Source organism: Podarcis liolepis (genome assembly GCF_965112155.1).
Source record: "Podarcis liolepis genome assembly, chromosome: 2".
NCBI classification, from domain to species: domain Eukaryota; kingdom Metazoa; phylum Chordata; class Lepidosauria; order Squamata; family Lacertidae; genus Podarcis; species Podarcis liolepis.
In genome coordinates, this window is record NC_139555.1 from 6,118,902 (window position 1) to 6,144,614 (window position 25,713).

The 25,713-nt window shown below is 43.5% G+C and overlaps 4 protein-coding genes across 11 annotated transcripts in view; 3 read left to right on the plus strand and 1 right to left on the minus strand.

Moving 5' to 3' along the window:
• Positions 1-25,713, plus strand: part of ADCY6 (adenylate cyclase 6) — a 934,310-nt gene that overhangs the window by 564,730 nt on the left and 343,867 nt on the right. The gene's annotated exons all lie outside the window — the stretch shown is intronic.
• The window catches only part of LOC310698257 (17-beta-hydroxysteroid dehydrogenase type 6-like), a 164,937-nt gene that overhangs the window by 18,553 nt on the left and 120,671 nt on the right, over positions 1-25,713 (minus strand). The window lies entirely within an intron of this gene.
• LOC310698196 (retinol dehydrogenase 7-like) lies at positions 499-24,189 on the plus strand. Of its 8 annotated transcripts, XR_014521371.1 has the most exons (7): positions 521-737; positions 2,186-2,257; positions 4,367-4,688; positions 6,326-6,584; positions 9,536-9,693; positions 23,054-23,325; positions 23,370-24,189. XR_014521371.1 is itself a non-coding variant. In XM_083485105.1 (6 exons), exons 1-6 carry the CDS (start codon positions 663-665, stop codon positions 10,746-10,748), a joined length of 1,104 nt encoding a protein of 367 aa, XP_083341231.1. In that variant the 5' UTR covers positions 499-662; the 3' UTR covers positions 10,749-10,947. The 8 variants fall into 8 exon arrangements, 6 of the variants coding, with proteins under 6 accessions (XP_083341231.1, XP_083341234.1, XP_083341232.1 ...); XM_083485105.1 differs by lacking the exons at positions 23,054-23,325; positions 23,370-24,189 and adding an exon at positions 10,531-10,947 and having other exon boundaries at positions 499-737; XR_014521372.1 differs by lacking the exons at positions 521-737; positions 2,186-2,257; positions 4,367-4,688; positions 6,326-6,584; positions 9,536-9,693 and adding exons at positions 18,412-18,550; positions 19,257-19,578; positions 19,657-19,915; positions 21,849-22,006 and having other exon boundaries at positions 23,054-23,790; positions 23,974-24,189.
• LOC310698188 (retinol dehydrogenase 7-like) overlaps positions 2,240-25,713 on the plus strand; it is a gene marked incomplete at its 5' end in the record, with an annotated part of 64,955 nt that continues 41,481 nt past the window's right edge. Inside the window, one exon of the mRNA XM_083485071.1 lies at positions 2,240-2,257. Coding sequence (XP_083341197.1) covers positions 2,240-2,257 — 18 coding nt within the window. The remainder of the gene's footprint in view (positions 2,258-25,713) is intronic.

The following is a 25,713-nucleotide window of genomic DNA, read 5'->3' on the forward strand; positions in this document are numbered from 1 at the left end:
CAAAGACTGAACAATTATTTTTATGAGTTTCTTACTTCCTCTGTAGAACTTTCAACTGCTGGTGGTTGATGGGGTGTTGTACCTGAACTTTGGTGTCCTTTGTGTTATACAACCAATGCTTGGACTTTGTGTCAAGCTTCAGTTCGGAAAAATTGGGGATCGGACCTTGAGCAAGTACAATATGTGGTGCAGTGATGGTGAAATAAGGTATAAGCTGTTGGATGCCAATGCTGAGCTTGCACAATATTTGAGCTCAGTGTTGCTTATGTCTATAGAATTAAATAGGATCATACTGTTCCTCTTTATTAAGCTGTTCAGTTAATAAGCAGCTAGCTAGAGCTATTGTTTATACTTCTTTTAGCTTGCCTCTGCTCCAAGCAGCTCATTGCATAATGCAAAATTTCTCCTTTCCCACAATAACACTGTGTGGGAGGCTAAATAGGGCAGTTGCAGTTGCAGTGGCAACATAAAAATTCTTCTAGTGAACTTCTTGGTGGAGTAGGAATTAGAAATATCCTCCTCCAAGTCCTGCCAGGGGTGTTTGTGCCTTCCGTTCCGGAAGTCTGTTCAACTTCCAAAACGTTCGGAAAACAAAGCGTGGCTTCTGATTGGCTGCAGGAAGCTCCTGAAGCCAATCAGAAGCCAATCAGAAGCCGCACCAGATGTTTGAAAATCATTCCAGTTTTCGATTGTTCAGGAGCCGAAATGTACAAGTTCCAAAGCGTTTGGCAACCAAGGTACGACTGTACTTTAATTGTATATTAGCACCTGTTGCTGTTTCTTTGCTTATTATGATAGTAGTTAATAAAGCTTGCTTCTACTGCCTAAAAGTTTGAGATCCAAAGAACTCGCTGCTGCCTCAGGATTACCAGGGCTGGGTGATTGTTGGGGAGGCATAACCATTGGGCATTACACAGTTGTCCAAATGAGGCAACAAGCTGTGGATGGAAAACAAGTCTAATTGCGTATTTTAGGATCCTAAGAGGCAGATTTGGTCATGAGTACCTTAAGGAGAAGTAATTTATTATTATTCTGAACTATTGTCTGATGCAACTGAAACTGCAATGCTTTACCACTCATTTACTTAGGGAAAAAATACATTAAATTGTGGGACTTCAGACCAAATGGACACTCTCAATTTTACCCGTGGATGCTATCTGTCCAGATTTTAATTTGCTTCTGAACTAATTTTAAGATGTATTTTAACTAATTGATTGCCTGTTTTTATGTTATGTTCTTTGTATACCATCTTAGTTTCATGATGTTAGCTGCCGTTAGCCCAGCTCCGGCCAGGGAGGGTGGGACACAAATAAAAATTTATCTATCTATCATCTATATCTTTCTATCTCTATCTCTATCTCTCTCTCTCTATCTCTCTCTCTCTATCTCTATCATCTCTATCTCTATCTCTATCTCTATCTCTATCTATCTCTATCTCTATCTCTATCTCTATCTCTATCTCTATCTCTATCTCTATCTCTATCTCTATCTCTATCTCTATCTCTATCTCTATCTCTATCTCTATCTCTATCTCTATCTCTATCTCTATCTCTATCTCTATCTCTATCTCTATCTCTATCTCTATCTCTATCTCTATCTCTATCTCTATCTCTATCTCTATCTCTATCTCTATCTCTATCTCTATCTCTATCTCTATCTCTATCTCTATCTCTATCTCTATCTCTATCTCTATCTCTATCTCTATCATCTATCTATCTATCTATCATGCCATGTCAGGCAAGCTTTCCCCCTTTATCACTCCTTTCAGTTCTGAATGTTTTCAGCACTCCAAGTTATTGACATCCACACTATGTAAACAATAAGCAAACTGACAAAAATTTAGCCATGTGGAAAGTTCTTTTCTTTGGCATCCAAAATAGTTCCAGATGTTCCTCATTTGATTTAGCTATCATGGGGAGCACTGGCGGAGGAAGAGGAGTGCGGGGGGAGTGCACCGCCCCTGGCAGCGCAATCCTGGTGCAGTGCCATGGCGGCTGGCCCCCTGCCCCAGCTGGGCACCACGGCCCCAGGACCCCGTCTACTCTTTGCCCCCCCGGTGCCGGAGCATGAAGCTCTGCAACTGATAGGAAGAGATGCCCAGAAGGCAATCTTTCCCCAGAAGATTAAATTTGTCTCCTGTGTTGTTACAGGTCTAATATTTCATTAGTATATTTCTAATATGCAGGTTGCAAATCATTCTAACCACTCTTTCTGCACACCAGCAGCAGAAAGGAAACCTATGGGACCAGCTCTCCTGGTATGCCCCGCGGAGGACCTTAAGGTCCATAAATAGCAACACTCTAGAGGTCCCGGGCCCTAAGGAAGTCAGATTGGCTTCAACCAGAGCCAGGGCCTTTTCAACACTGGCCCCGGCCTGGTGGAACGCTGTGTCTCATGAGACCAGGGCCCTGCGGGATCTGATTTCTTTCCGCAGGGCCTGTAAGACAGAGTTGTTCTGCCTGGCGTTTGGCTTGGAATCAGCCTGACCCCTCCCCCTCTTTCCTTTTCCTTCTGTGATGGAACTCCTATTTGGGGATTTCCCTGACTTTTTTCTGGACCATGTAGGACCAGTCTGGATAGTTGGCCTTGGTGAAGATTTGATGTTTTCTCCCCCCAAACAGTTTTTGATCTGGGCTTCCACTGAAATGGGGCTGCATTTTAAGTTGTACTTGAATCCTGTTCAAGTTGTATTTTAATCAATTGTTTTTATACCTGATGTTAGCCGTCTTGAGCCTGGTCTTGGCTGGGGAGAGTGGAGTATAAATATATATATAAATCTATAAAAGTAATTTGTGGAGTCTTTCTCTATATATGTACTAGAATTCAAGCACCAAAGCAAGCTGGCCGGGTCCAGTCTCACCCTTCCTACTCTAGGTGAAATGTAATTTTGCAAGCACTCTGCCCTGTTGGGAATCCAGCCTATATCAGGAGAAACTGGCCATTCTCCAGGCACCCGGCTTGATCTCCGGTTGACCTCCCTGTCTGCATTTCCCGGCAGGATACAGGCTAGGTCACGATCGGCGATCCTCCTCAGCGTGAGAAGAACACACCACTCTTTCCTGCCCCCCCCCCGCGGGCAGGGGAAAGAGATAGACAGAAACGTATTTATATGCCTTTATTTCTGTCTTTGCAGCGTTACAGAAAACATGACTGCTCTCTTCAAACTCCAGCAGCCAAGAGACAAACTCCTCCTGTACTTCCTGTACAGCTCATATTACACTCTGAGCTAATTCCGGTGCTTCGCACTGTGAACAGACTGTCCCTCTGTTTCCCACGGAACAGTCCCAACATTGCCATTATGTTTTGCTTTCAAGCTAGCAGCTTGCGGCCGCATTGCTTCTATATCGTAACATGCCCATCTTTCTATCAGCAGGAGGGATGTGCTTCCGTAAGAAAGATACGCTCAACCCCAGGCTTTCTTCCTACTCTAGACAAATGATTTATCTGCTCTATCCATACATTCCCTCACCAACAGATTTCCCAGTTAGTTTACAGAAGGCAGTTAAGTTTCGCCAATCCTTGCCAGAAGGGAGGAGCTCCTGTTGCAGCCAGTGGAGTATGAAAAACAGCAGCAGGCAGAAAAGGAGCAACTGTAAACGGGAGAAGGAAGCATTGCTTTACCTGCCGCACAACTGAAGCTGAGAACCTTTCCTCTAACCAGCCGCAGGTCTGTCTCTTCACTTTTCAAAATAAAATAAAATAACAATTGTCCAGCAGCACCTTATAGACCAACTAAGTTTGTTTTGGTATAAGCTTTTGTGTGTATATGTATCTGAAGAAGTGTGCAGACACACAGAAGTTTATACCAGAACAAACCTAGTTGGTCTATAAGGAGCTACTGAACAATTTTTTATTTTGACTGTGTGAGACCCACACGGCTACCTACCTGAATCTTCCCTTTTCAATTATACATGATAGTAACTTCCTGTCTCCACTAACATGTGCTTATGACAACTTTCTTTCAAGCTAATATTCAGTAGGTGACACTTTTCTCAAGCTTCAGGCTGTGGGAGGGGAAAAGCTTCACTTCCAGAATTTCTTCTTCCTGGGCACCCTTTAAAGGCCCAGAAATATTTCCAGAAAAAGTTCAGAACTTTAAAAGGTACATGCAAGTCATTAGGTTAACTTCTGATCAGCTTGCTAGACCTGTTATTATTTCAGCCTGCCTCTGCTCCAAGCAGCTCATTGCACCATGCAAAAATTCTCCTTTCCCTCAACAACACTGCAAAGGAGGCGAAATTTAGCAGTGGCAACATAAAAGGTCTCCCGCTGAGCTTTGTGGTGGAGTAGGGATTCGACTTTTGCCCCTCCAAGTCCTGCCAGGGGTGTGTATGCTTCCTAATGCTTGAATTCTTCTTCCCTGCAGGTTTCAGCCATGTGGCTCTACCTGGCTGCTCTGCTGGGGCTTTACTTCCTTCACCGATGGTACAAGGAGAGACAGACGGTGGAGAACCTGACGGAGAAATATGTCTTCATCACAGGGTGTGACTCTGGCTTTGGAAACCTACTTGCCAGGCAGCTGGATGCCCGGGGCCTGCGGGTGCTGGCAGCCTGTCTCACGCAGAAGGGGGCAGAGCAGCTGGGCAAGGCCACCTCAGAGTGCTTGAAAACCACCATTCTGGATGTGACCAGCACTGAGAGTGTGGCGGCCGCAACGGAGTGGGTGAAAGGGTGCATTGGGAACAAAGGTGAATCTCTACCTTCCTTGTGCTGCCTCTGTGCTATTGGTGGGACGGGGGGTTAGAATTGCCTCTCTGTATTCATTTGTAGGCCACGTTCCCCCCATAATTGTGCCCAAATTGGCTCACAATGTTCGAAAGGAAGAATAAGCATAACAATTCAGGAAATAGCTTAGAAATAATCATTATGAGCATTCAATAATAAATATCAGAGCCAGCTCCAGACATTTGGGTGCCTGGGAGCATGGGACACCCCCTCTGGGAATCCCGGGAATTGTCGTTTGTCAAGGAAGCTGAGTTGAAAAGTGGAAACAACATTCCAGCTTGACAGATATTTTCTCTAGTCTTTGGGGTTCCCAAGGTAAGTCAAACTCTTGGTGTGGGGAAAGAGAATTGATTGTTTTAACTGCAAAGGGAAAAGAAGAAGAATGATATGAAAATAGAAGGTAAATTTAACAGAGATGGGCATAGGCATTTGTTTTGTTCTTTTGGTTACTTTTTAAATACAGAGATACCTCTAGTTACATGCTTAATTTGTTCCAGACGTCTGTTCTTAACCTGAAGCACCACTTTAGCTATTGGGGCTTCCTACTGCTGCCACGCCGCTGCGCGATTTTTGTTCTCATCCTGAAGCAAAGTTTTTAACCCAAGGTACTATTTCTGGGTTAGCGGAGTCTGTAACCTGAACCCGAGGTACCACTGTACTGTATCATTTTTGGGGTTTTGCTGCGTGAGGAGTTTCTGAATGCAGCAAAACTCTGGGCAGCAGCAGCATGGCAACCCCAGAATCCCAACCCACAACACACAGCAGCCACTGTGCCACACTATAGACCCCCATGCCACCCTATGCCCCCCCTACAAGGGCAGACCCCCCCATGCTACTGCTGGGCAGGAAAGAAAGGGAGAGAAAAGCAAGCAAGCTTTTTCATTGTGATTGACAATGAATTGGGGGGGGGGGCTTGTATGCAAATCAGCAGCCTGCCACCACTGTAGCTGCTGGGGAAATTAGCAAAGTCCTTTCCCGGATCTCATCCTTTGCAAGTCTTGCTTTCACCGCTGCCAAGCATACACAAATGTCTGCTCCGCTGTTACAAGGAAGGCATTGCTGGCTTGGCTGGAGAAACTGCCTCTCACTTCTTCTCTGCCCTCACCTCTGCCCACCCACAAGGAGGGTTCTCAGCAGCAGCTTGGCCAGGTGACCTGTGTGTCTTGGTGGGGTTTCCACTGGTCCCTTGTAATAGGGGATTGCCCCTTATTTCAAGGGAAAATGCATCATCATCATCATCATTCCTTTATTGTCAATCTACAACCTGTGTACAATGAAATTAACTGGGCTTCCCCTCCCCCCCCACTCAATCTCATTGCACTCTGTGTGCTTGTCGCACAACACACCAACCCCGAAAGTCAGTTGTCCCTTATGTCTGCCTTGCTTTCTTTCCCACTCCTTCTCTTCTGAGCTCAGCTCCTCCCTCCCATCTCTACCAGAGCTGCTGCCTCTCTCCTCCCTGTCCGCTTTCCATTTCTCTCTCTTTCTCTCCTCCTTTCCCTAACTCCCTCCCTCCAGTTACACTAAATCCAGTGAGAGATGCAGCTAAATTCATGTAGGTTACGGTTGCTAATAGGAAAAAATACGTTCTTTCTCACAGGGCTTTGGGGCTTGGTGAACAACGCAGGCACAGCTGTACCATCAGGTCCCAACGAATGGCTGACCAAAGATGACTTTGCAAAGGTGATCAATGTCAACCTTCTTGGGACGATTGATGTGACACTACACATGGTGCCCCTGGTGAGGAGAGCCAGAGGGAGGGTGATCAACATGTCCAGTACGAATGGACGCCTGGCAGTCTTTGGAGGTGGTTACTGCCCATCCAAGTTTGGTGTGGAAGCCTTCTCTGACACCCTGAGGTAAAAACAGCAGCTCTTTAATGTCTTCTTTTGCTTACTTTAGTGCAACATCTGCCACACTCCCTAACCACTTGCCAGGCTGGAAGTGGCTGATGCGAGTCCTCCTGGTTTAGTTGCCAAGTCTGGGGAAAGTGGGCTGCAGGGAAGAAAGAGCTGGGAAATATGGCAGCTGCCCAGGGCTTTGCCCAAGACTCGCACAACTTGAGATGAATGTATCCAGGAAGGATCTCAAAAGAGAAGATAGACAGGGACTGGAAGGTGTCTAAAGGATACTTGCAAAACCATATTGAAAAATCAGAACTCCTGTTAGAATAAACAAGTTCCGTTTTAAATACTGAAATACTAAATAAGATGGATAACAATGTGTAATAGAAAAAGAAGCATGAAATTAGGTTAAAGGTGTGTGAAAGAAAGTAATAGAAGTGGATAGAAATTGCAATTGAGTAGATTGGAAGTCTAACACAAAGGTGGGGTGAGGGGTGGTGGATGGTGATGGGAAAAGGAATTATCTGTGGAATTGAGTGTAGGTAGGTTTGAACATTTTTAAGGATTGTATGAAATGTATGTTTGTATGCTTGTATATTTGCAATATGTGTGTATTAATACTGAATTATTTTAATAATAAAAACCTTTCCAAAAAAAAGTGTATCCAGGCACAGGTCATGTCCACATCTGGCCTTGAACCAAACTTTTCAAATCACAAGCCCGCAATTGGATGTGTGGCTCTCAGTCCAGGACCTTCTCATTAATGGTGAACATGCTATGGATGTCCCCCTGTTTTCCTTAGAATAGTTTGGGCCCAACATGCTTTATAGAAATGTTGATTACCATGTTGAAAAGTGTGTGCTTTTTCCAACTATTTACGTACCACTTAATTATCAAGATGTGGGACTGAGCAGTTATCTGCACATATACACTGCCCAGGCTCACGTAGCAGGGAGGTCACTGCTAACACTGCGGTTTGACTTCACCCGCAGAGGCACACTCTGTTGAATGGTTTCTTTAAATGTGCAGGTTCATCATTGTTCCACCCGATGTCTATGTCTTTAAGGGGCCAGATCAAGGGCCAGAGCAAAATAACGAGACCCAGCTTTACAGCTGTGAAACATAGCAGGTGCTGCTAAGTCGTGCTAATTAAGCTGTGTCAGCAATTGGGTATAGCCAGGGGTTGAGGAATTTTAGGCCACATTCTGGGTGTGTCCATGAGGCGCACCGTCTTCTAGGACATCTGAATTTTGCTGATGTAATTAAGACAAAGAATATTGTTGATGGCCTCAACTTAAAACCATGTAAATTCTTTTTTCAATGTCTATCCTGTTGCAAGAATAAGATTAAGGTTGCACGCAAGGGTAGGTGCTCAGATAGGAATGTAACTGAGCCATTTGAGCGTGTACATTGTGATTTAGTTGGGCCACTCCCATCATCATTAGGAGGTTCAAAGTACTGGCTTACTCTCATAGACCAGTATAGTAGATATTGTTGGACTTATGCAATAGCTGAAAAGTCACAAGCATTTGAGAAATACAAAGTTTTTTTGCAACTGGGTAAAAACACACTTTAACAAACCTATTAAGAACCTGTTTTCTGACCGGGGCGGGGAATTTGTTTTGGAGGATTTTGAGAATTACCTGGAAGTGCAGGGGACTACTCATTAGCTATCTTGCCCCCGAAGTCCCTGGCAAAATGGGCTTGTTGAAGTTGTGCAGCGTGACCTGCAGGCAGGTGTTAAAACTTATCTGCACAATGCTAATCTGCCCAAAGTCTTTTGGGCTGAAGCACTCAATGCCTTTTGTTATGTTAGAAATCGCAGTTATCATTCTGGTTTAGATGTCAGCCCCTATGAGACGTTGTTTAAAAAAACGCCCTAATCTGAAATACCTACCCTACGCATTTGGGGTTCAGATGTAACAATGCATTCTCCCGCTAAGCAGAAATTGGGAGAGTGTAGTGTTCAGGGAAAATTAATGGGCTACCAGCAGGGGGCGTACAGAATTTACGTACCAGCAACTGGCAAATTTCATATTAACAGAAGCATGATACAAACTGTAAATTGGAACGGAGTTGCTGTTTTCCAAGATACTAATGGTATAGATAATACTGAGGAAGAAAAGAGGAAGAAGCAGGGAATGATAGTGATTCTGAATTAATGGAAGAAGATGAAAAGCCTGTTGATGATTTAAAGTTACAGGCACCCAAGGGGAGGTTAGATACTCTTGACTTTTCTGATCGTGAGCCTAGCCAACAGGCATCTCTTCAGTCTGACAATAATGATTTACAACCTGAAACTAGTAGTTTCCTTAGTCCCATTAAGTCTGAGGAGTCTGACTCTCCTTCCGGACTAAGACATTCAGATAGAAAGAGAAGCCACAACGTTTTGCAGATGAACATTTTAATACTGTGTATGCCAATAAGGCGGTTTTTGAGCCAAAAAGCTACAATGACATTCAATATTTAGCTGAGCACCAAGCTGCAAATTGGTATGAAGCTATGAACTCTGAAATAGCTTCTTTAAAAGAGCATAACCCCAGATATGAGACTTATTGATTCAAAATGGGTTTATAGAGTTAAAATGAATGACAAAAATGAAATTGTAAGGTACAAGGCTAGATTAGTTGCTAGGGGTTTCCAACAAATTCCAGGCGAAGATTATGATTTGTGTTATTCAAGTGTAAAAAATGAAACAGTCAAGCTTTTCTTAAAAGATGCATCACAACGTGGACATTCTGTTTATCATTTAGATATAAAAACTGCATATTTGTTTGCAGATTTAAAAGAACAAATTTTTATGTGTGTTCCTGAAGGCATAGACGCCGCTGAAGGTCCTCAATTTTGGATTTTATTTTTTTTTAAAGAAAGATGTACCTATCCATGGACCCAAGTTCCTGACCTGCATTCCTGACCTATGACTCAGTAGGCAATGATGTTTCTTCTTGTATTCCTCTGCATTTCAGGCAAGAGCTCCATCCTTTTGGAATCCAAGTCAGCATTATTGAACCTGGTGGTTTCCGAACAACCATTTTCACACAAGCAGTAGAGAATTTAAAGAAAGTGTGGAACCGAGTGCCGTCTGACATAAAAGAAGTCTATGGGAAACAGTACTTGGAGAACTGTGAGTAGACGAGGAGGGGATTTCAGCATGGTTTGCATTTTCCTGCAAACATACCCAATTCATACTTCATGAAGCAGTATATTAACCAATACATAGCTCTGCTTAGGAATTCAAACTCCTCTAAATTTAGCAACAAGTTCTCCAGACCAACTATGTGTACAAAGACAACTATGAACAACTATGTGTACAGAACAACTATGTGTACATAATATACCAAAATGCACTAAGCAAATTGATCACAAAAAAATTCACTATGCAAGGAAATAATGTTTGCCAAAATGTGTATACAGTGGTACCTCAGTTTAAGAACAGCCTGGTTTAAGAATGATTTGGTTTACAAATTCCACAAAACTGGAAACTGTGTCTTGGTTTGAGAACTTTACCTCGGTCTAAGAATGGAATCTGAACGGTGGAAGGGCACCGGCGGTGGGAAGCCTCATTAGGGAAAGCACGCCTCGGTTTAAGAACGGTTTGGGTTTAAGAACAGGCTTCCGGAACGGATTAAGTTTTTAAACCGAGCTACCACTGTATTGCGAAAACTGAAATGCCGATGACTTTCAAAAATCATAAACTGAAATGAGGAGAACCAAACTTTTGGAGATATTGAAACTGAGAGAAACCAAAATGGACAGGTTCATCCATTGTAGATTTAAATCTTTTGAGAATGTGTTCTGTTTTGAAGCCTCCAAAATAGTTCCAGATGCATCTGCTTTGATTTAGTTCTTCTGGGGAGAGGTATCTAGAAGCTAACCAGTCCATTCAGCTCCCAAAAGATTTAGGTTACCTCCTACATTAACAGCACTAACTTCTGTTTTGCTTCATATTTCTCACACACAGATTGCAAAATAAGCGAATATTTCCAAAAGGGTGGCAGCAACAACCTTCACCTGGTCACTGACTGCATAGAACATGCCCTGACATCCTGCTCCCCTCGCACTCGCTACTCTGCAGGATGGGATGCAAAGCTCCTTTACATTCCTCTCTCTTACTTTCCAACGTCCATCATTGACTTCGTGGTGAGCTGCTTTCTGCCCAAACCTGCTCAAGCTGTATAGACTGCTTTGAAGAAAAACCTTTACAGTTGTCCAAATGAGCCAACACTCTGTGGATGGAATACAAGTCTAATTGCATCTTTTAGGATCCTAATGAGAGGCAGATTGGGTCATCAGTACCTTAAGGAGAAGTTATTTATTATTATTATTCTGAACTATTGTCTGATGCAGCTGAAACTGCAATGCTTTACCACTCATTTACCTAGGAAAAAAATACATTAAACTGTGGGACTTCAGACTAAATTGTTGTTTTTTAGTTGTTTAGTCGTGTCTGACTCTTCGTGACCCCATAGACCAGAGCATGCCAGGCACTCCTGTCTTCCACTGCCTCCCGCAGTTTGGTCAATCTCATGCTGGTAGCTTCGACAACACTGTCCAACCATCTCGTCCTCTGTCGTCCCCTTCTTCTTGTGCCCTCCATCTTTCCCAACATCAGGGACTTTTCTAGGGAGTCTTCTCTTCTCATGAGGTTGGCCAAGGTATTGGAGCCTCAGCTTCAGGATCTGTCCTTCCAGTGAGCACTCAGGGCTGATTTCCTTCAGAATGGATAGGTTTGATCTTCTTGCAGTCCACAGGACTCTCAAGAGTCTCCTCCAGCACCATAATTCAAAAGCATCAATTCTTCGGCGATCAGCCTAAATGGACACTCTCAATTTTACCCGTGGACTGCCATCTGTCCAGATTTTAAATTGCTCTGAACTAATTTTAAGATGTATTTTAACTAATTGATTGCCTGTTTTTATGTTCTTGTGTTCTTTGTATACTGTCTTAGTTTCATGATGTTAGCTGCCCTGAGCCCAGCTCTGGCCGGGGAGGGCGGTGTACAAATAAAAATTTATTTATTTATTTATTTATTTATTTATTTAATGCCATGTAAGGCAAGCTTTTGCCCTGCTGTAGAGTCACATGGCCTAGAAGGGGTTATAAATGGTGCAACAAGAAAAAAATATAGCATCATAGAATTGTAGAGTTGTCTGGTACCCCAAGGGCCATGTAGTCCATTCCCCTGCAATGCAGGAATCTCAGCTCAAGCATCCATGACAGATGTCCATCCAACCTCCGCTTAACAATCTCCAAGGAAGGAGAGTCCATAACCTCCCAAGGGAGACTGTTTCACTGTGAACTTGGGGGTGGGTGCCAAAATCGCGCAAACCTGAGCTATATACACTTTCCAAGTAAAGTGGGGAAGACATCTCAAAAACCTCCATCTCAAAAACATGAATCATCACAGAATGTTTACAGTTCCAGCTTGTCAATACCGTACTCCAGGTGTGGTATGACCAAGACAGAACAGAGCAGTCATATTACTTCCCTTTATTGGGACACTAGACTTCTGTTGATGCAGCCTAAAATGGCATTCCCTTTTTTTGCTGCTGCTGGAGAAACATGCTAAGAAGAATGCCTCCACTCATTTTCCGCTGACTGATAAGAGACATAGAGGACCCACCTTGGTGGAGTCAAGCTGTCAAAGCCAGGCCCTAGAACAGTTTTTGTTTTTATTATGAATATTGTGTTTTTATCTTGCATTTTTATGTTGTGAACCACCTTGGGCTCCAGTAGCATAGCTGGGGGGAATGGGTGCCCAGCCCAGGCGGCGCTTACTTTTACGGGCAGCATGCCTGAGCCCCAGCTAATTCCAAAGCCCAGGTGCGCCGCACCCCCCTAGCTACGTTCTTGGGCCGTGTCTCCAGAGGCCGTCGCTGGTGCTCCCTTTGACTTGCTGGAGTCGAGCTGCTGGGGGCAGGGGGGCTCAGGGTGTTTTCCCCAAGGGAATAAAGTTTGCAAGGAAAGTGGCCGAGGCGCCCGAAGTTCCCCTCCTGCTGCGGCTCCAAGTGCCCCAGGAGCGCGCTCGCTGGAGGAACCGGAGCAGGGAAACTTCTTTCCGTGAGGAGAAGTGCTTCTCTCTGACCCAACGTGTGGCGGTGCCAAACTGAGCCTTGGAGGGCGGGGTGAGAGGAGCTGGATCAAAAGGGAGAGAGAAGCGGAACGAGGCGAACTAAGCAGATCAATGGTTTCCTCCTGCAAAGCGGGCACTTGCTCCGAAAGTGGTGGTGGTGGTGAGACGATCATTGTCTTCCAACTCCCGGCTCCTCCTTCATCAAAGAGCAGAAGGACCACCAAGTTAAAAAAAAGAGAGAGAGTCACAGTGTTGGAAGGATTTTTAAGGTACCTGTGACCCCCTCAAATTGTGTCCAAGAATTGACAGACGCAACAGTGGAGAAAAAGATATTTATTGCTGAGCAATAATTGACCCAGTGGAATTATTTCCAAAGACTGGGCACCTCAGCTCTAGCACCCTGAGGAGAAGGAGTTTGGATTTGATATCCCGCCTTTCACTCCCTTTAAGGAGTCTCAAAGCGGCTAACATTCTCCTTTCCCTCCCCCCCCCACAACAAACACTCTGTGAGGTGAGTGGGGCTGAGAGACTTCAAAGAAGTGTGACTGGCCCAAGGTCACCCAGCAGCTGCATGTGGAGGAGCGGAGACGCGAACCCAGTTCACCAGATTACGAGACTACCGCTCTTAACCACTACACCACACTGGCTTTATACCTGAGTACATACATCATAGATCATGACATAATCGAATACAATTGCATATGGCAGCAAAAATAAAACCAATGAGCTCATTCAAGCCTTGCCCCCTGATCATGTAAAGAGTTCCTTCCCAACTTCTGCTTTCTTCAGTCTGTACATCAGTCTGACCTTTCCCCTGATTTATGGTAAGAAGGAGAAAGGAAACCTAAGGAGAAAGGATCTTTATTCGGCCGTTACGCTGTTGATAGCCCTCCTACGCAACATCTGCTATAACGGGGACATTTGTGGTTAGCATTTTTCTGTTTTTAGCTGCTAAGGACCCTGCCTGGACAGGAGGAAAGTGCTAGCACATCAGATTTATTGCTTCCCCCTTATGTTAGTGAGACATTGAGGGCATAAGAAGAACAAGGGAAGAGAACTGGGGCAGAGGTCATTTTGGATTTTTCAAATCTAAACAATTTGCTTTAAGCTCTGCAAAAGCCTTCATGATTCAAGCATGGATTATATTAAAATCATCATAAAGATATATGGTTATACAGTGGTAGCTCGCAAGACGAATGCCTCGCAAGACGAAAAACGCGCAAGACGAAAGAGTTTTCCGTTTTTTTAGTCGTTCCGCAAGACGAATTTCCCTATGGGCTTGCTTCGCAAGACGAAACGTCTTGCGAGTTCTTGCGAGTTTGTTTCCTTTTTCTTAAAGCCGCTAAGCCGTTAATAGCCGTTAAGCCGCTAATAGCCGTGCTTCGCAAGACAAAAAAAAGCAAGACGAAGAGACTCGCGGAACAGATTAATTTTGTCTTGTGAGGCACCACTGTATATGGATATATGGATATATGGATAACTGATTATATGGAAAGCATAAGGGTAAAATTCACCCAGGTGATCCTGCTTCATCAGGAGGGTGCCTTATTGAGGCGGGGGAGTAAAAAACGTGGGTCGAAGTGCTCCCAAGGTGTGCAAAATTTCCCACCTTTGCCCCCTGTGCTTTGGCTGCGGTCTCCTGGGTTTTTTTGCCCAGCTCACAATAGGACTCCTTTACACCAACCTTGCCTGTCAGGTGTCACGTCGTTTGCACCCGTGTCTCCTCCGTTTGCACCCCTTACCCATGTACCTGTATGTAACCCAACCAAGTGGCAGCCACCTGTAGGCGGGCTTCTTCCTTTCTCTTTGGTTGGAGGAACCTGGTTGCAACTATCTCGCTTTTTTGTCTTTGGCTGCCCGGCTTCTCGGACCGCTTTCTGTTATATATATATATATATATATATTTGTTTTCGTAGATTTTCACGGGTACAGGAATGCAGGTTTTGGTGTCCTCGGGTGTCTTCCCGTGTAAAAGTTGGGGTGTCTAGGCGACGTTTCGACGAGGTCTCACTCGTCATCTTCAGGCTGGTGCTTTCGGCTTCTTGTTCCAGTAACAAGAAGCCGAAAGCACCAGCCTGAAGATGACGAGTGAGACCTCGTCGAAACGTCGCCTAGACACCCCAACTTTTACACGGGAAGACACCCGAGGACACCAAAACCTGCATATATATATATATATATATATATATATATATATGCATTTTTTATAATGAAACAACAACAAAAATAAACAACCACACACACACAAAAAGAACAAATATAACAAACATACAAAAATATAAAACTTAAAAACAATTAAAAACACATAAAGTTTCAATTGCTTATTTCTTTTAACTTATTTCTCAGACCTCCTCACACCTTCCCTTCTTGTATTCCAATTCAAATTATTAGCTCAGCAAATCCTTATTACTTATTTCTCAACTTTAACTTAATAATTTAATTTAACATGTTATTGTTTTACTTTTTCTCTTTCATCCATTTCCTCAATTTATTTTTGCTAACCTTATTTTCATTTAATTTAGTTCATTTAAAAAAACCAATATTACCTTATCCAAACTTAAACATCAATACTTATACATCAATACTCATTCTTAAAACATTTTTTCTAAAGTCGATCCAAATTCCCTTCCACGAATTTCCCAATTTTCATACAAATAAGAAAACAAAATAAAAACAAAACAAATTATAATTATGTACCCTTTGGATTCCCAAACTCCACCCCCCTTTCCCGGTTTCAGTCCCCAATAAATGTCTATCAGTCTTAATCTACTATCAGCCTGGAGATCTCACATCCGAGGCTCTTAATTCTCTCTCAATTCCTCTCTGCCGGTTTTTTTGATAGTCCTTAATATTAAACACCAAATCTCGGAGAAGCTCTGGCCCAACGGGATCCATGTTTCTTCCAGCCAGATCTCCATACTTAAAAGTGGAGCCCAAATCTTGTTTCTTACTCCTTTCATGTCCAAATGCCCCCAAAGCTCCAACTTCCACCTTAAGCAAGTTTGTAATCCTTAGGTCTTCGGATCTCCACACAAGGAGATCTCTCCATTTTTCAATTTCCAGTTCAGGCCAGATTTTCCACATCAAGTTTTTATTTTCCTTTGTTGCCGTCATGTCTGGCCTCAAGCTCTCCTTTGTAATCTGCAAAATTACAGCTCCTCCATCCTTTTCTTCAGGGACAACATATATCTCCTTCTCCAAATTCTCAAAGCTCTCAAGTTTCTCTTTTTGTCCTGTTGAATAGACTTCCTGATTCAAATCCTTAGCAAATTCAATAATGTTATTTACTGTTAAGTCCAGAGTTGTAACATTTGTAGCCAAAACATTAATTTGGCCTTGTAACTTTCCCAAGAGAACAAAAACTCTGTCCAGTTCAGCCTGAATTTTCCCTCCTCCAGCCATTCTTGTAATGTCCCAAAACCCCCTCTAGAGGGATTTTGGTTCCTTGATGATCCTTCCAGTTCGAATCCAAAAATCAAGTTAGTTTGTATCAGCTCTTCCTTGTTTTCAACAAATTGTAAGAAAATTGTAACAATTATAACCAGCAGGAGCAACAGAAACAAAGTTCTCTTTTTCCGTCTTGACAGCCAATTTGACAGCTGTCAAACACTTCAGTACCTCATCAACAGGCTTTCTCATGGAGCGCTCCCGGGTCCGGGGGGGGGGTGGCACAACAAAATTAGCTCTTTATCCTCCAGTAAAATTTCTTAAACTGCCAAACCGTGAAATTAAAATCTTTTACCAAAAAAGGAGAAAAAAGGGTTCACTCGACCTTAGTTAGCAGGTCCTTGCTTTAAATTATTTACAAGGAGGGGAGGCGGACTTCCTGTTTACACCTTCCCCGATCGTGCCTAATTCATAAAAAATTTCTTTACACTTCCAATTTCCGTACTACTCACGGGTTGTTACTTTAAAGTCCAATTGCTCACAAGAAGAAGTCAGCGCCCTCCGACAACGGCAGTGCAGCTTCACTCCGCAGGAGAAGCAGTCGACACTCAGCACTGCGCCGCTCACCCCATCCCCGTTCCAAAGCCTTTAAAAAGGCTCCTTCGCAGCTCAGGGGGGTGCAAATGGTGCCCGCCGAGTCACCACGCTCACAGGCTTCACCGCCTGTGATTTTTGAGGGTCCCCATGTCGCCGCAGCGGCAAGACCCGATCCTGCGGAGTCAATTCCCTCCGGAGCTCAGAGGGAATCCGCCATTAGTCGATCGCGCTAACCCGGAAGTCCTCCTCGGACCGCTTTCTGAACCTCGATACTGTATCGTAATTTCTTTTTACAACACTTCCATTCAAGCTGGGCTTGGATTTCAGTTTTCAGGAGGGATAGAAAGCTAGATTGGAGCAGCAGTGCTATTGAAATCAGCGAGGCTTTCTTCAATGTAAGCAGGGGCTCAGATTTCAGCATTAGTAAAGGAGAACCCATTGGCTGCTACTATATAAAATAAGGGTCTGGAGCCCAGCAAAATGGTTCTTTTCCTTTCCTAAAAATGACCTGCCTTGTCCCTGCTAACAAGTGGAATGGGCAGAGGTACCAGAAGTTACAGATAAAAATGAAGTGGGGCTCTCTCCAGCCTTTTGTCCCTCTCTTCAGTGAGGCATTTAGAGAACCAGCAGTTTATCAACCTGGTGGTCTTTCCTTTTCATGCCCACACACCTGCTGCTCCCTTCAACATGAATCTTCTGGTTATCCTTCCACCTTCCTTGAAACATACCTAGATCTGTACTAAGCAAGAAAGAGCAGTGATCTTTATCACTCCTTTCAGTTCTGAATGGTTTCAGCACTCCGAGTTATTGACATCCACACTATGTAAACAATAAACAAACTGACAAAAATATTTCATTATCTTATTTCTAATATACAGGTTTCAAACCATTCTAACTGCTCTTTCTGCACACCAGCAGCAGAAAGGAAACCTATGGGACCACCTCTCCTGGTATGCCCCGCGGAGGACCTTAAGGTCCATAAATAGCAACATCCTAGAGGTCCTGGGCCCTAAGGAAGTCAGATTAGCCTCAGCCAGGGCCAGGGCCTTTTCAACACTGGCTCCAGCCTGGTGGAACGCTGTGTCTCATGAGACCAAGGCCCTGCAGGATCTGATTTCTTTCCGCAGGGCCTGTAAGACAGAGTTGTTCTGCCTGGCCTTTGGCTTGGAATCAGCCTGACCCCTCCCCCTCTTTCCTTTTCCTTCTGTGATGGAACTCCTATTTGGGGATTTCCCTGACTTTTTTCTGGCCCATGTAGGACCAGTCTGCATTTTAAGTCTGCATTTTAAGTTGTACTTTAATCTTGTTTTTAAGTTGTATTTTAACCAATTGTTTTTATAGCTGATGTTAGCCGCCCTGAGCCCAGTCTTGGCCATGGAGGGTGGGGTATAAATAATTTTTTTTAAAAAAGAATGCTTTAACAGTCATGTGTTGAGTCTTTCTCTCTATATGTACTAGAATTCAAGCGCCAAAGCAAGCTGGCCGGGTCGAGCCTCACCCTTCCTACTCTAGTTGAAATGTAATTTTGCAAGCAATCTACGCATCTTTCTTTCAGCAGGAGGGATGTGCTTCCGCAAGAAAGATACTCTCAAACCCCAGGCTTTCTTCCTACTCTAGACAAATGATTTATTTGCTCTATCCATACATGAACAGAACACAGGGGAAAGGGGCTGAATCTGTGGCACCAAAGCTCTGCAGTGGGAGGAATTTGGTATGTTTCCGTCACCAACAGATTTCCCAATTAGTTTAAAGAAGGCAGTTAAGTTTCGCCAATCCTTGCCAGAAGGGAGGAGCTCCTGTTGCAGCCAGTGGAGTATGAAAAACAGCAGCAGGCGGAAAAGGAGCAACTGCAAACGGGAGAAAGAAGCATTGCTTTACCTGCCGCACAACTGAAGCTGAGAGCCTTTCCTCTAACCAGCTGCAGGTCTGTCTCTTCCCTTTTCAAAATAAAGTAAAATAAAAATTGTCCAGCAGCACCTTATAGACCAACTAAGTTTGTTTTGGTATAAGCTTTTGTGTGTATATGTATCTGAAGAAGTGTGCAGACACACGGAAGTTTATACCAGAACAAACCTAGTTGGTCTATAAGGAGCTACTGAACAATTTTTTATTTTTTATTTTGACTGTGTGAGACCCACACGGCTACCTATCTGAATCTTCCCTTTTCAATTATACATGATAGTAACTTCCTGTCTCCACTAACATGTGCTTATGACAACTTTCTTTCAGGCTAATATTCAGTAGGTGACACTTTTCTCAAGCTTCAGGCTGTGGGAGGGGAAAAGCTTCACTTCCAGAATTTCTTCTTCCTGGGCACCCTTTAAAGGCCGAGAAACATTTCCAGAAAAAGTTCAGAACTTTAAAAGGTACATGCAAGTCATTAGGTTAACTTCTGATCAGCTTGCTAGACCTGTTATTATTTCAGCCTGCCTCTGCTCCAAGCAGCTCATTGCACCATGCAAAAATTCTCCTTTCCCTCAACAACACTGCAAGGGAGGTGAAATTCAGCAGTGGCAACATAAAAGGTCTCCTGCTGAGCTTTGTGGTGGAGTAGGGATTTGATTTTTGCGCCTCCACGTCCTGCCAGGGGTGTGTATGCTTCCTAATGCTTGAATTCTTTTTCCCTGCAGATTTCAGCCATGTGGCTCTACCTGGCTGCTCTGCTGGGGCTTTACTTCCTTCACCGATGGTACAAGGAGAGACAGACGGTGGAGAACCTGACGGAGAAATATGTCTTCATCACAGGGTGTGACTCTGGCTTTGGAAACCTACTTGCCAGGCAGCTGGATGCCCGGGGCCTGCAGGTGCTGGCAGCCTGTCACACGCAGAAGGGGGCAGAGCAGCTGGGCAAGGCCACCTCAGAGCGCTTGAAAACCACCATTCTGGAAGTGACCAGCACAGAGAGTGTGGCGGCAGCGACGGAGTGGGTGAAAGGGTGCATTGGGAACAAAGGTGAATCTCTACCTTCCTTGTGCTGCCTCTGTGCAGGGATTGGGTCCTCGAATCACAAACATACGTTCTTTTTCACAGGGCTTTGGGGCTTGGTGAACAACGCAGGCAAAGCTGTACCATCAGGTCCCAACGAATGGCTGACCAAAGATGACTTTGCAAAGGTGATCAATGTCAACCTTCTTGGGATGATTGATGTGACGCTACACCTGGTGCCCCTGGTGAGGAGAGCCAGAGGGAGGGTGGTCAACATCTCCAGTGTGAATGGACGCCTGGCAGTCTTTGGAGGTGGTTACTGCCCATCCAAGTTTGGTGTGGAAGCCTTCTCTGACACCCTGAGGTAAAAACAGCAGCTCTTTAATGTCTTCTTTTGCTTACTTTAGTGCAACATCTGCCACACTCCCTAACCACTTGCCAGGCTGGAAGTGGCTGATGCGAGTCCTCCTGGTTTAGTTGCCAAGTCTGGGGAAAGTGGGCTGCAGGGAAGAAAGAGCTGGGAAATATGGCAGCTGCCCAGGGCTTTGCCCAAGACTCGCACAACATGAGATGAATGTATCCAGGAAGGATCTCAAAAGAGAAGATAGACAGGGACTGGAAGGTGTCTAAAGGATACTTGCAAAATCAGAACTCCTATTAGAATAAACAAGTTCCGTTTTAAATACTGAAATACTAAGATGGATAACAATGTGTAATAGAAAAAGAAGCATGAAATTAGGTTAAAGGTGTGTGAAAGAAAGTAATAGAAATGGATAGAAATTGCAATTGAGTAGATTGGAAGTCTAACACAAAGGTTGGGTGAGGGGTGGTGGATGGTGATGGGAAAAGGAATTATCTGTGGAATTGAGTGTAGTTAGGTTTGAACATTTTTAAGGATTGTATGAAATGTATGTTTGTATGCTTGTATATTCGCAATATGTGTGTATTAATGCTGAATTATTTTAATAATAAAAACCTTTCCAAAAAAAAAAGTGTATCCAGGCACAGGCCATGCCCACATCTGGCCTTGAAGCAAACTTTTCAAATCAGAAGCCCGCAATTGGATGTGTGGCTCTCAGTCCAGGACCTTCTCATTAATGGTGAACATGTTATGGATGTCCCCCTGTTTTCCTTAGAATAGTTTGGGCCCAACATGCTTTATAGAAATGTTGATTACCATGTTGAAAAGTGTGTGCTTTTTCCAACTATTTACGTACCACTTAATTATCAAGATGTGGGACTGAGCAGTTATCTGCACATATGCACTGCCCAGGCTCACGTAGCAGGGAGGTCACTGCTAACACTGCGGTTTGACTTCACTCGCAGAGGCACACTCTGTTGAATAAAGGTAAAGGTAAAGGTACCCCTGCCCGTACGGGCCAGTCTTGCCAGACTCTAGGGTTGTGCGCTCATCTCACTCTAGAGGCCGGGAGCCAGCACTGTCCGCTACTAAACTGCAAATAGCCAACACACTCCATTCTCTTTTGAGATACATGGATGCCAACGTCCAGGTTTCCGTGATATGGCAGGCGGAGAGTGGAAAGTGTTGATAAGGCAGCTTGTCAAATTTGGGAAAATACTAATTTACTCTCAGAGGCTGTGAGACAATTTAAAGTGGTGAATGTACAAACCACCAAGGTGGGAAAGGCTGAGGTGGGAGGTTGGAGGAAAATGCAAGGGAAAGTAAGGGTGGTCCACGACAAAAATGGCACCTTGTGTGAATTGATTTGGGAGGATTTGACTGTGATGGAGACAAAACAGGAAGGGAGGGCAAAAGGCATGGGAGGCTACTATATGTGGTGGCAATGTAAAGTTATTAAGAAGACCTGGGAAGTGACATATAAAGCTTTGAAGAGAATGTGGAAAATGTTTTTCGTTAAAAAAACAGACACTATAATTTTGGAAGGACAGGACTTAATGAATTTATTGAGCAAAAGACTCTGTTCCTGCACTGGAGAGTGGATGCCAGGTCAAGACCACCCCATCCCTATAACGTGGTTCCTCTAGTTACGAACTTAATTTGTTCCAGAGGTCCATTCTTAACCTGAAACTGTTCTTAACTAGAGGCGTGCTTTCGCTAATGGGGCCTCTTGCTGCTGCTGTGCCGCCAGCACACGATTTCCGTTCTAATCCTGGGGCAAAGTTCTCTAACTCTTTTCTTTCTCCTCAATTTTTGGATTTCTTTTTTTTAAAAGAAAGATGTTCCTATCAATGGACCCAAGTTCCTGACCTGCATTCCTGCATTCCTATGACTCAGTAAGCAATGATGCTTCTTCTTTTATTCCTCTGCATTTCAGGCAAGAGCTCCATCCTTTTGGAGTCCAAGTCAGCATTATTGAACCTGGTACTTTCCGAACAACCATTGGCGCAAGAGCATTAGAGAATTTAAAGACAGTATGGAACCAAGTGCCATCTGACATCAAAGAAGTCTATGGGGAACAGTACTTGGAGAACTGTGAGTAGATGTGGAGGGGAATTCAGCATGATTTGCATTTTCCTGCAAACTTACCCAATTCACACTTCAAGAAGCAATACATTAACCAATACATAGCTCTGCTTAGGAATTCAAACTCCTCTAGATTTAGCAACAAGTTCTCCAGACTAACTATGTGTACAAAGTGAACATAATATACAAAAATGCACTTAGCAAATTGATCACGATAAAAAAAAATCACTATGCAAGGAAATAATGTTTGCCAAAATGTGTATACAGTGGTACCTCAGTTTAAGAATGATTTGGTTTACAAATTCCACAAAACCGGAAATAGTGTCTTGGTTTGAGAACTTTACCTCGGTCTAAGAACGGAATCCGAACGGTGGAAGGGCACCAGCGGTGAGAAGCCTCATTAGGGAAAGCACGCCTCGGTTTAAGAACGGTTTGGGTTTAAGAACAGGCTTCCGGAATGGATTAAGTTTTTAAACCGAGCTACCACTGTATTGTGAAAACTGAAATGCTGATGACTTTCAAAAACCATAAACTGAAATGAGGCAAACCAAACTCAAAGATTTTGGAGATATTGAAACTGAGAGAAACCAAAGTGGACAGGTCCATCCATTGTAGATTTAAATCTTTTGAGAATGTGTTCTGTTTTGAAGCCTCCAAAATAGTTCCAGGTGCATCTGCTATGATTTACCGTATTTTTTGCTCTACAAGACTCACTTTTTCCCTCCTAAAAAGTAAGGGGAAATGTGTGTGCGTCTTATGGAGCGAATGCAGGCTGCGCAGCTATCCCAGAAGCCAGAACAGATCGAGAGATCGCTGCACAGCGATCCCTCTTGCTGTTCTGGCTTCTGGGATTCAGAATTTTTTTCTTCTTGTTTTCCTCCTCCAAAAACTAAGTGTGTCTTGTAGTCTGGTGTGTCTTATAGAGCGAAAAATACGGTAGTTCTTCTAGGGAGAGGTATCTAGAAGCTAACCAGTCCATTCAGCTCCCAAAAATTTAGGTTACCCCCTACATTTACAGCACTAACTTCTGTTTTGCTTCATATTTCTCACACACAGATTGCAAAATTGCCCAATATTCCGTTAACATTGCCAGCAGCAAGCTTCACCTGGTCACTGACTGTATGGAACATGCCCTGACATCCTGCTCCCCTCGCACTCGCTACTCTGCAGGATGGGATGCAAAGCTCCTTTACCTTCCTCTCTCTTACTTTCCAACGTCCATCGTTGACTTCGTGGCGAGCTGCATTCTGCCCAAACCTGCTCAAGCTGTATAGACTGCTTTGAAGAAAAATGTTTACAGTTGTCCAAATGAATCAACAATCTGTGGATGGAACACAAGCCTAATTGCATCTTGATGTTTATGTTTTTATTTTGCTTGTTTATGCAAAATAGAAAATGCAACAAACAAACAAACTTTTGCAAGCAGTATACATTGCTTTGAAGAAGAAAAAATTAGTTTTATTGCCAAAGGGAAAGCCAGTAGATGGTGTTCCTGTTTTCAGTTTAGCTTATACTGTATTTCTATATATGGTGGATGAGGTAAGGGATGCAGCTGCCGGCATGGGAAAGAAGGAAGTGTCCTTGCTCTGAACCAGCTGCAGAGATAAGGAGGAATATGAGTGCAAGGCTACCTTGAACTCATGCTCTGACTTCAAAGTGTGAAATCGAAGGAGGTGCCCTTAGAAGTGGATGGGAAAAAGGACGAGAGCACAAAGCACTTGCTACAGAAACGGTGGAAAGCTGCTCCAGGACGCTATAAAAGGCCCCAACTGCAGCAATCAATTGGGATTCCAGTTTGGAATGAACGGATAAATTGCCAAGCATATTTTGGCCTGAGAAAGAGGGGTGCCGTCACCGGTTTCTGGAATGTCCCCGGCAAAAATGATGGATAGCTGAGCCAGCTTCACAACTTTATCTTTGAGTATTCTTTCATATACAGTTGTACCTTGGAAGTCGAATGGAATCCATTCCGGAAGTCCGTTCGACTTCCAAAACGTTCAGAAACCAATCAGAAGCTGCACCGGATGATTGAAAATCATTCCAGTTTTTGATTGTTCAGGAGCTGAAATGTACAAGTTCCAAAGCGTTTGGCAACCAAGGTACGACTGTACTTTATTTGTATATTAGCACCTGTTGCTGTTTCTTTGCTTATTATGATAGTAGTTAATAAAGCTTGCTTCTACTGCCTAAAAGTTTGAGATCCAAAGAACTAATTTGCAAACATTTTAGCAAATAGGATGAAAAAATCTTAGGTAAATATATACATCAAGGTGAATATATACATCAAGATCAGGCAGGGTTTCTTACAGGTAGAAAAAGCCGAGAAAGCTTTTGATAATGTTTCCTGGGATTTCATGAAAAAATTACTTGAAGAAATTAATTGTGTATATAAATTTTTAAAAGGAATACAAGCAATATACTGGGAACAAATTGCGAAATTAATTGTAAATCAGGTGATAATGAATGAATGTAAAATACAAAAAGGAACTAGGTAAGGATGTCCGTTAGCACCGATATTGTTCATTCTGGTCCTGGAAGTACTTGCAAGAAATATAAGAGCTGATAAAGACATTAAAGGGATAAAAACTGGAAAAAATTAATTTAAGCTGAAAGCCATAGCTGATGATCTATTAATTACAGTAGAAGATTCAAAAACATCTTTCCTTAGAGTAATAGAGAAAATTCAATAGTTTGGGGAAGTGGCAGGATTTAAATTAAATAGAAATAAAACTAAATTATTAGTTAAAAATTTAAAAGAGGAAGAGAAAAAAGATTTGGCCCAAAGCATTGAGATAGAAATCCATAAAAAAGTAAAATATTTAGGGATGTGGTTAACAACAAGATCAAAACCGGAAACAGAACTGTTAGATCCCAAAACTAAGAACTTGTCAAGAATGTATAACTTGCGAGACTTCCGGAGGCGGCGCGAAACAGCAATGGCGGTCCTCTTCGGGCTCTGAAGAGGGGCTCCGTGGAAAAGGGTCGTGCGCTGCGGCACAGCGACGACCCATCAAGAGAAACCACGGGCAGAGCGAGCCCGTGGCCGTGGGACTCGGCGGGCACCAGGAGCGACCCCAGAAACGGAGAAGGAACCCCGTAAGGGGCTCCGGAACGTGGAAGGGGGAGCGGTGCTGTGAGTTCATCGCTCTTTCTGTGGAAGCGAAGCCGCGCGGCTGCTGCTGATGAGCGCTGTCCTTTCTTCCTGGAACATCAGATTCTAAACTTCATACTCGTGAGTAAGGATTACAAGAATTTTTGGGATTAAAATTATTAAATTCGGCGGAAAACGGGAGACGAAAACAGGAAGTCCGTCTTCCGATTCTGCTTAAAGATCAAAGCAAAGACTCTGACAAGCGGGAAGCACTTTGAAAGGGATTACAAAAAGAAGTTGATTTTATTGTGCAAAGTTCGAATTTGTTATTCAGAACTTAAAAGGACTAGACTTGTGTAAATTGATCGGATTTGAACTGGAACCTTTCCTCTATTTAGTGGATTATAAAAGTTGAAAAACCAAATTGGTGGACTGTCAGGATACAAAAGAACTGTCAAATTGCGGAAACTATATCTAAATGTGGAAGTGCTACTTTTGAGCATTGCTGGATACAAATAAGAAATTGTTACTTGCACCATTATTGAAACTTTGTTTTATTTGGAGAAAGCTCTGCAAGTTGAAAGGGACAATGAAGGTGCCTCTGTAATTCTTTTTTTGACTGCTT

Coding starts and splice junctions, on each gene's coding strand:
- LOC310698196 (XM_083485105.1), top strand. CDS start 663: ATGTTTGAAAATCATTCCAGTTTTCGATTGTTCAGGAGCCGAAATGTA. Junction 738..2,185: donor CAAAGCGTTTGGCAACCAAG/GTACGACTGTAC, acceptor TCTAATATGCAG/GTTGCAAATCATTCTAACCA. Junction 9,694..10,530: donor GAAACAGTACTTGGAGAACT/GTGAGTAGACGA, acceptor TCTCACACACAG/ATTGCAAAATAAGCGAATAT.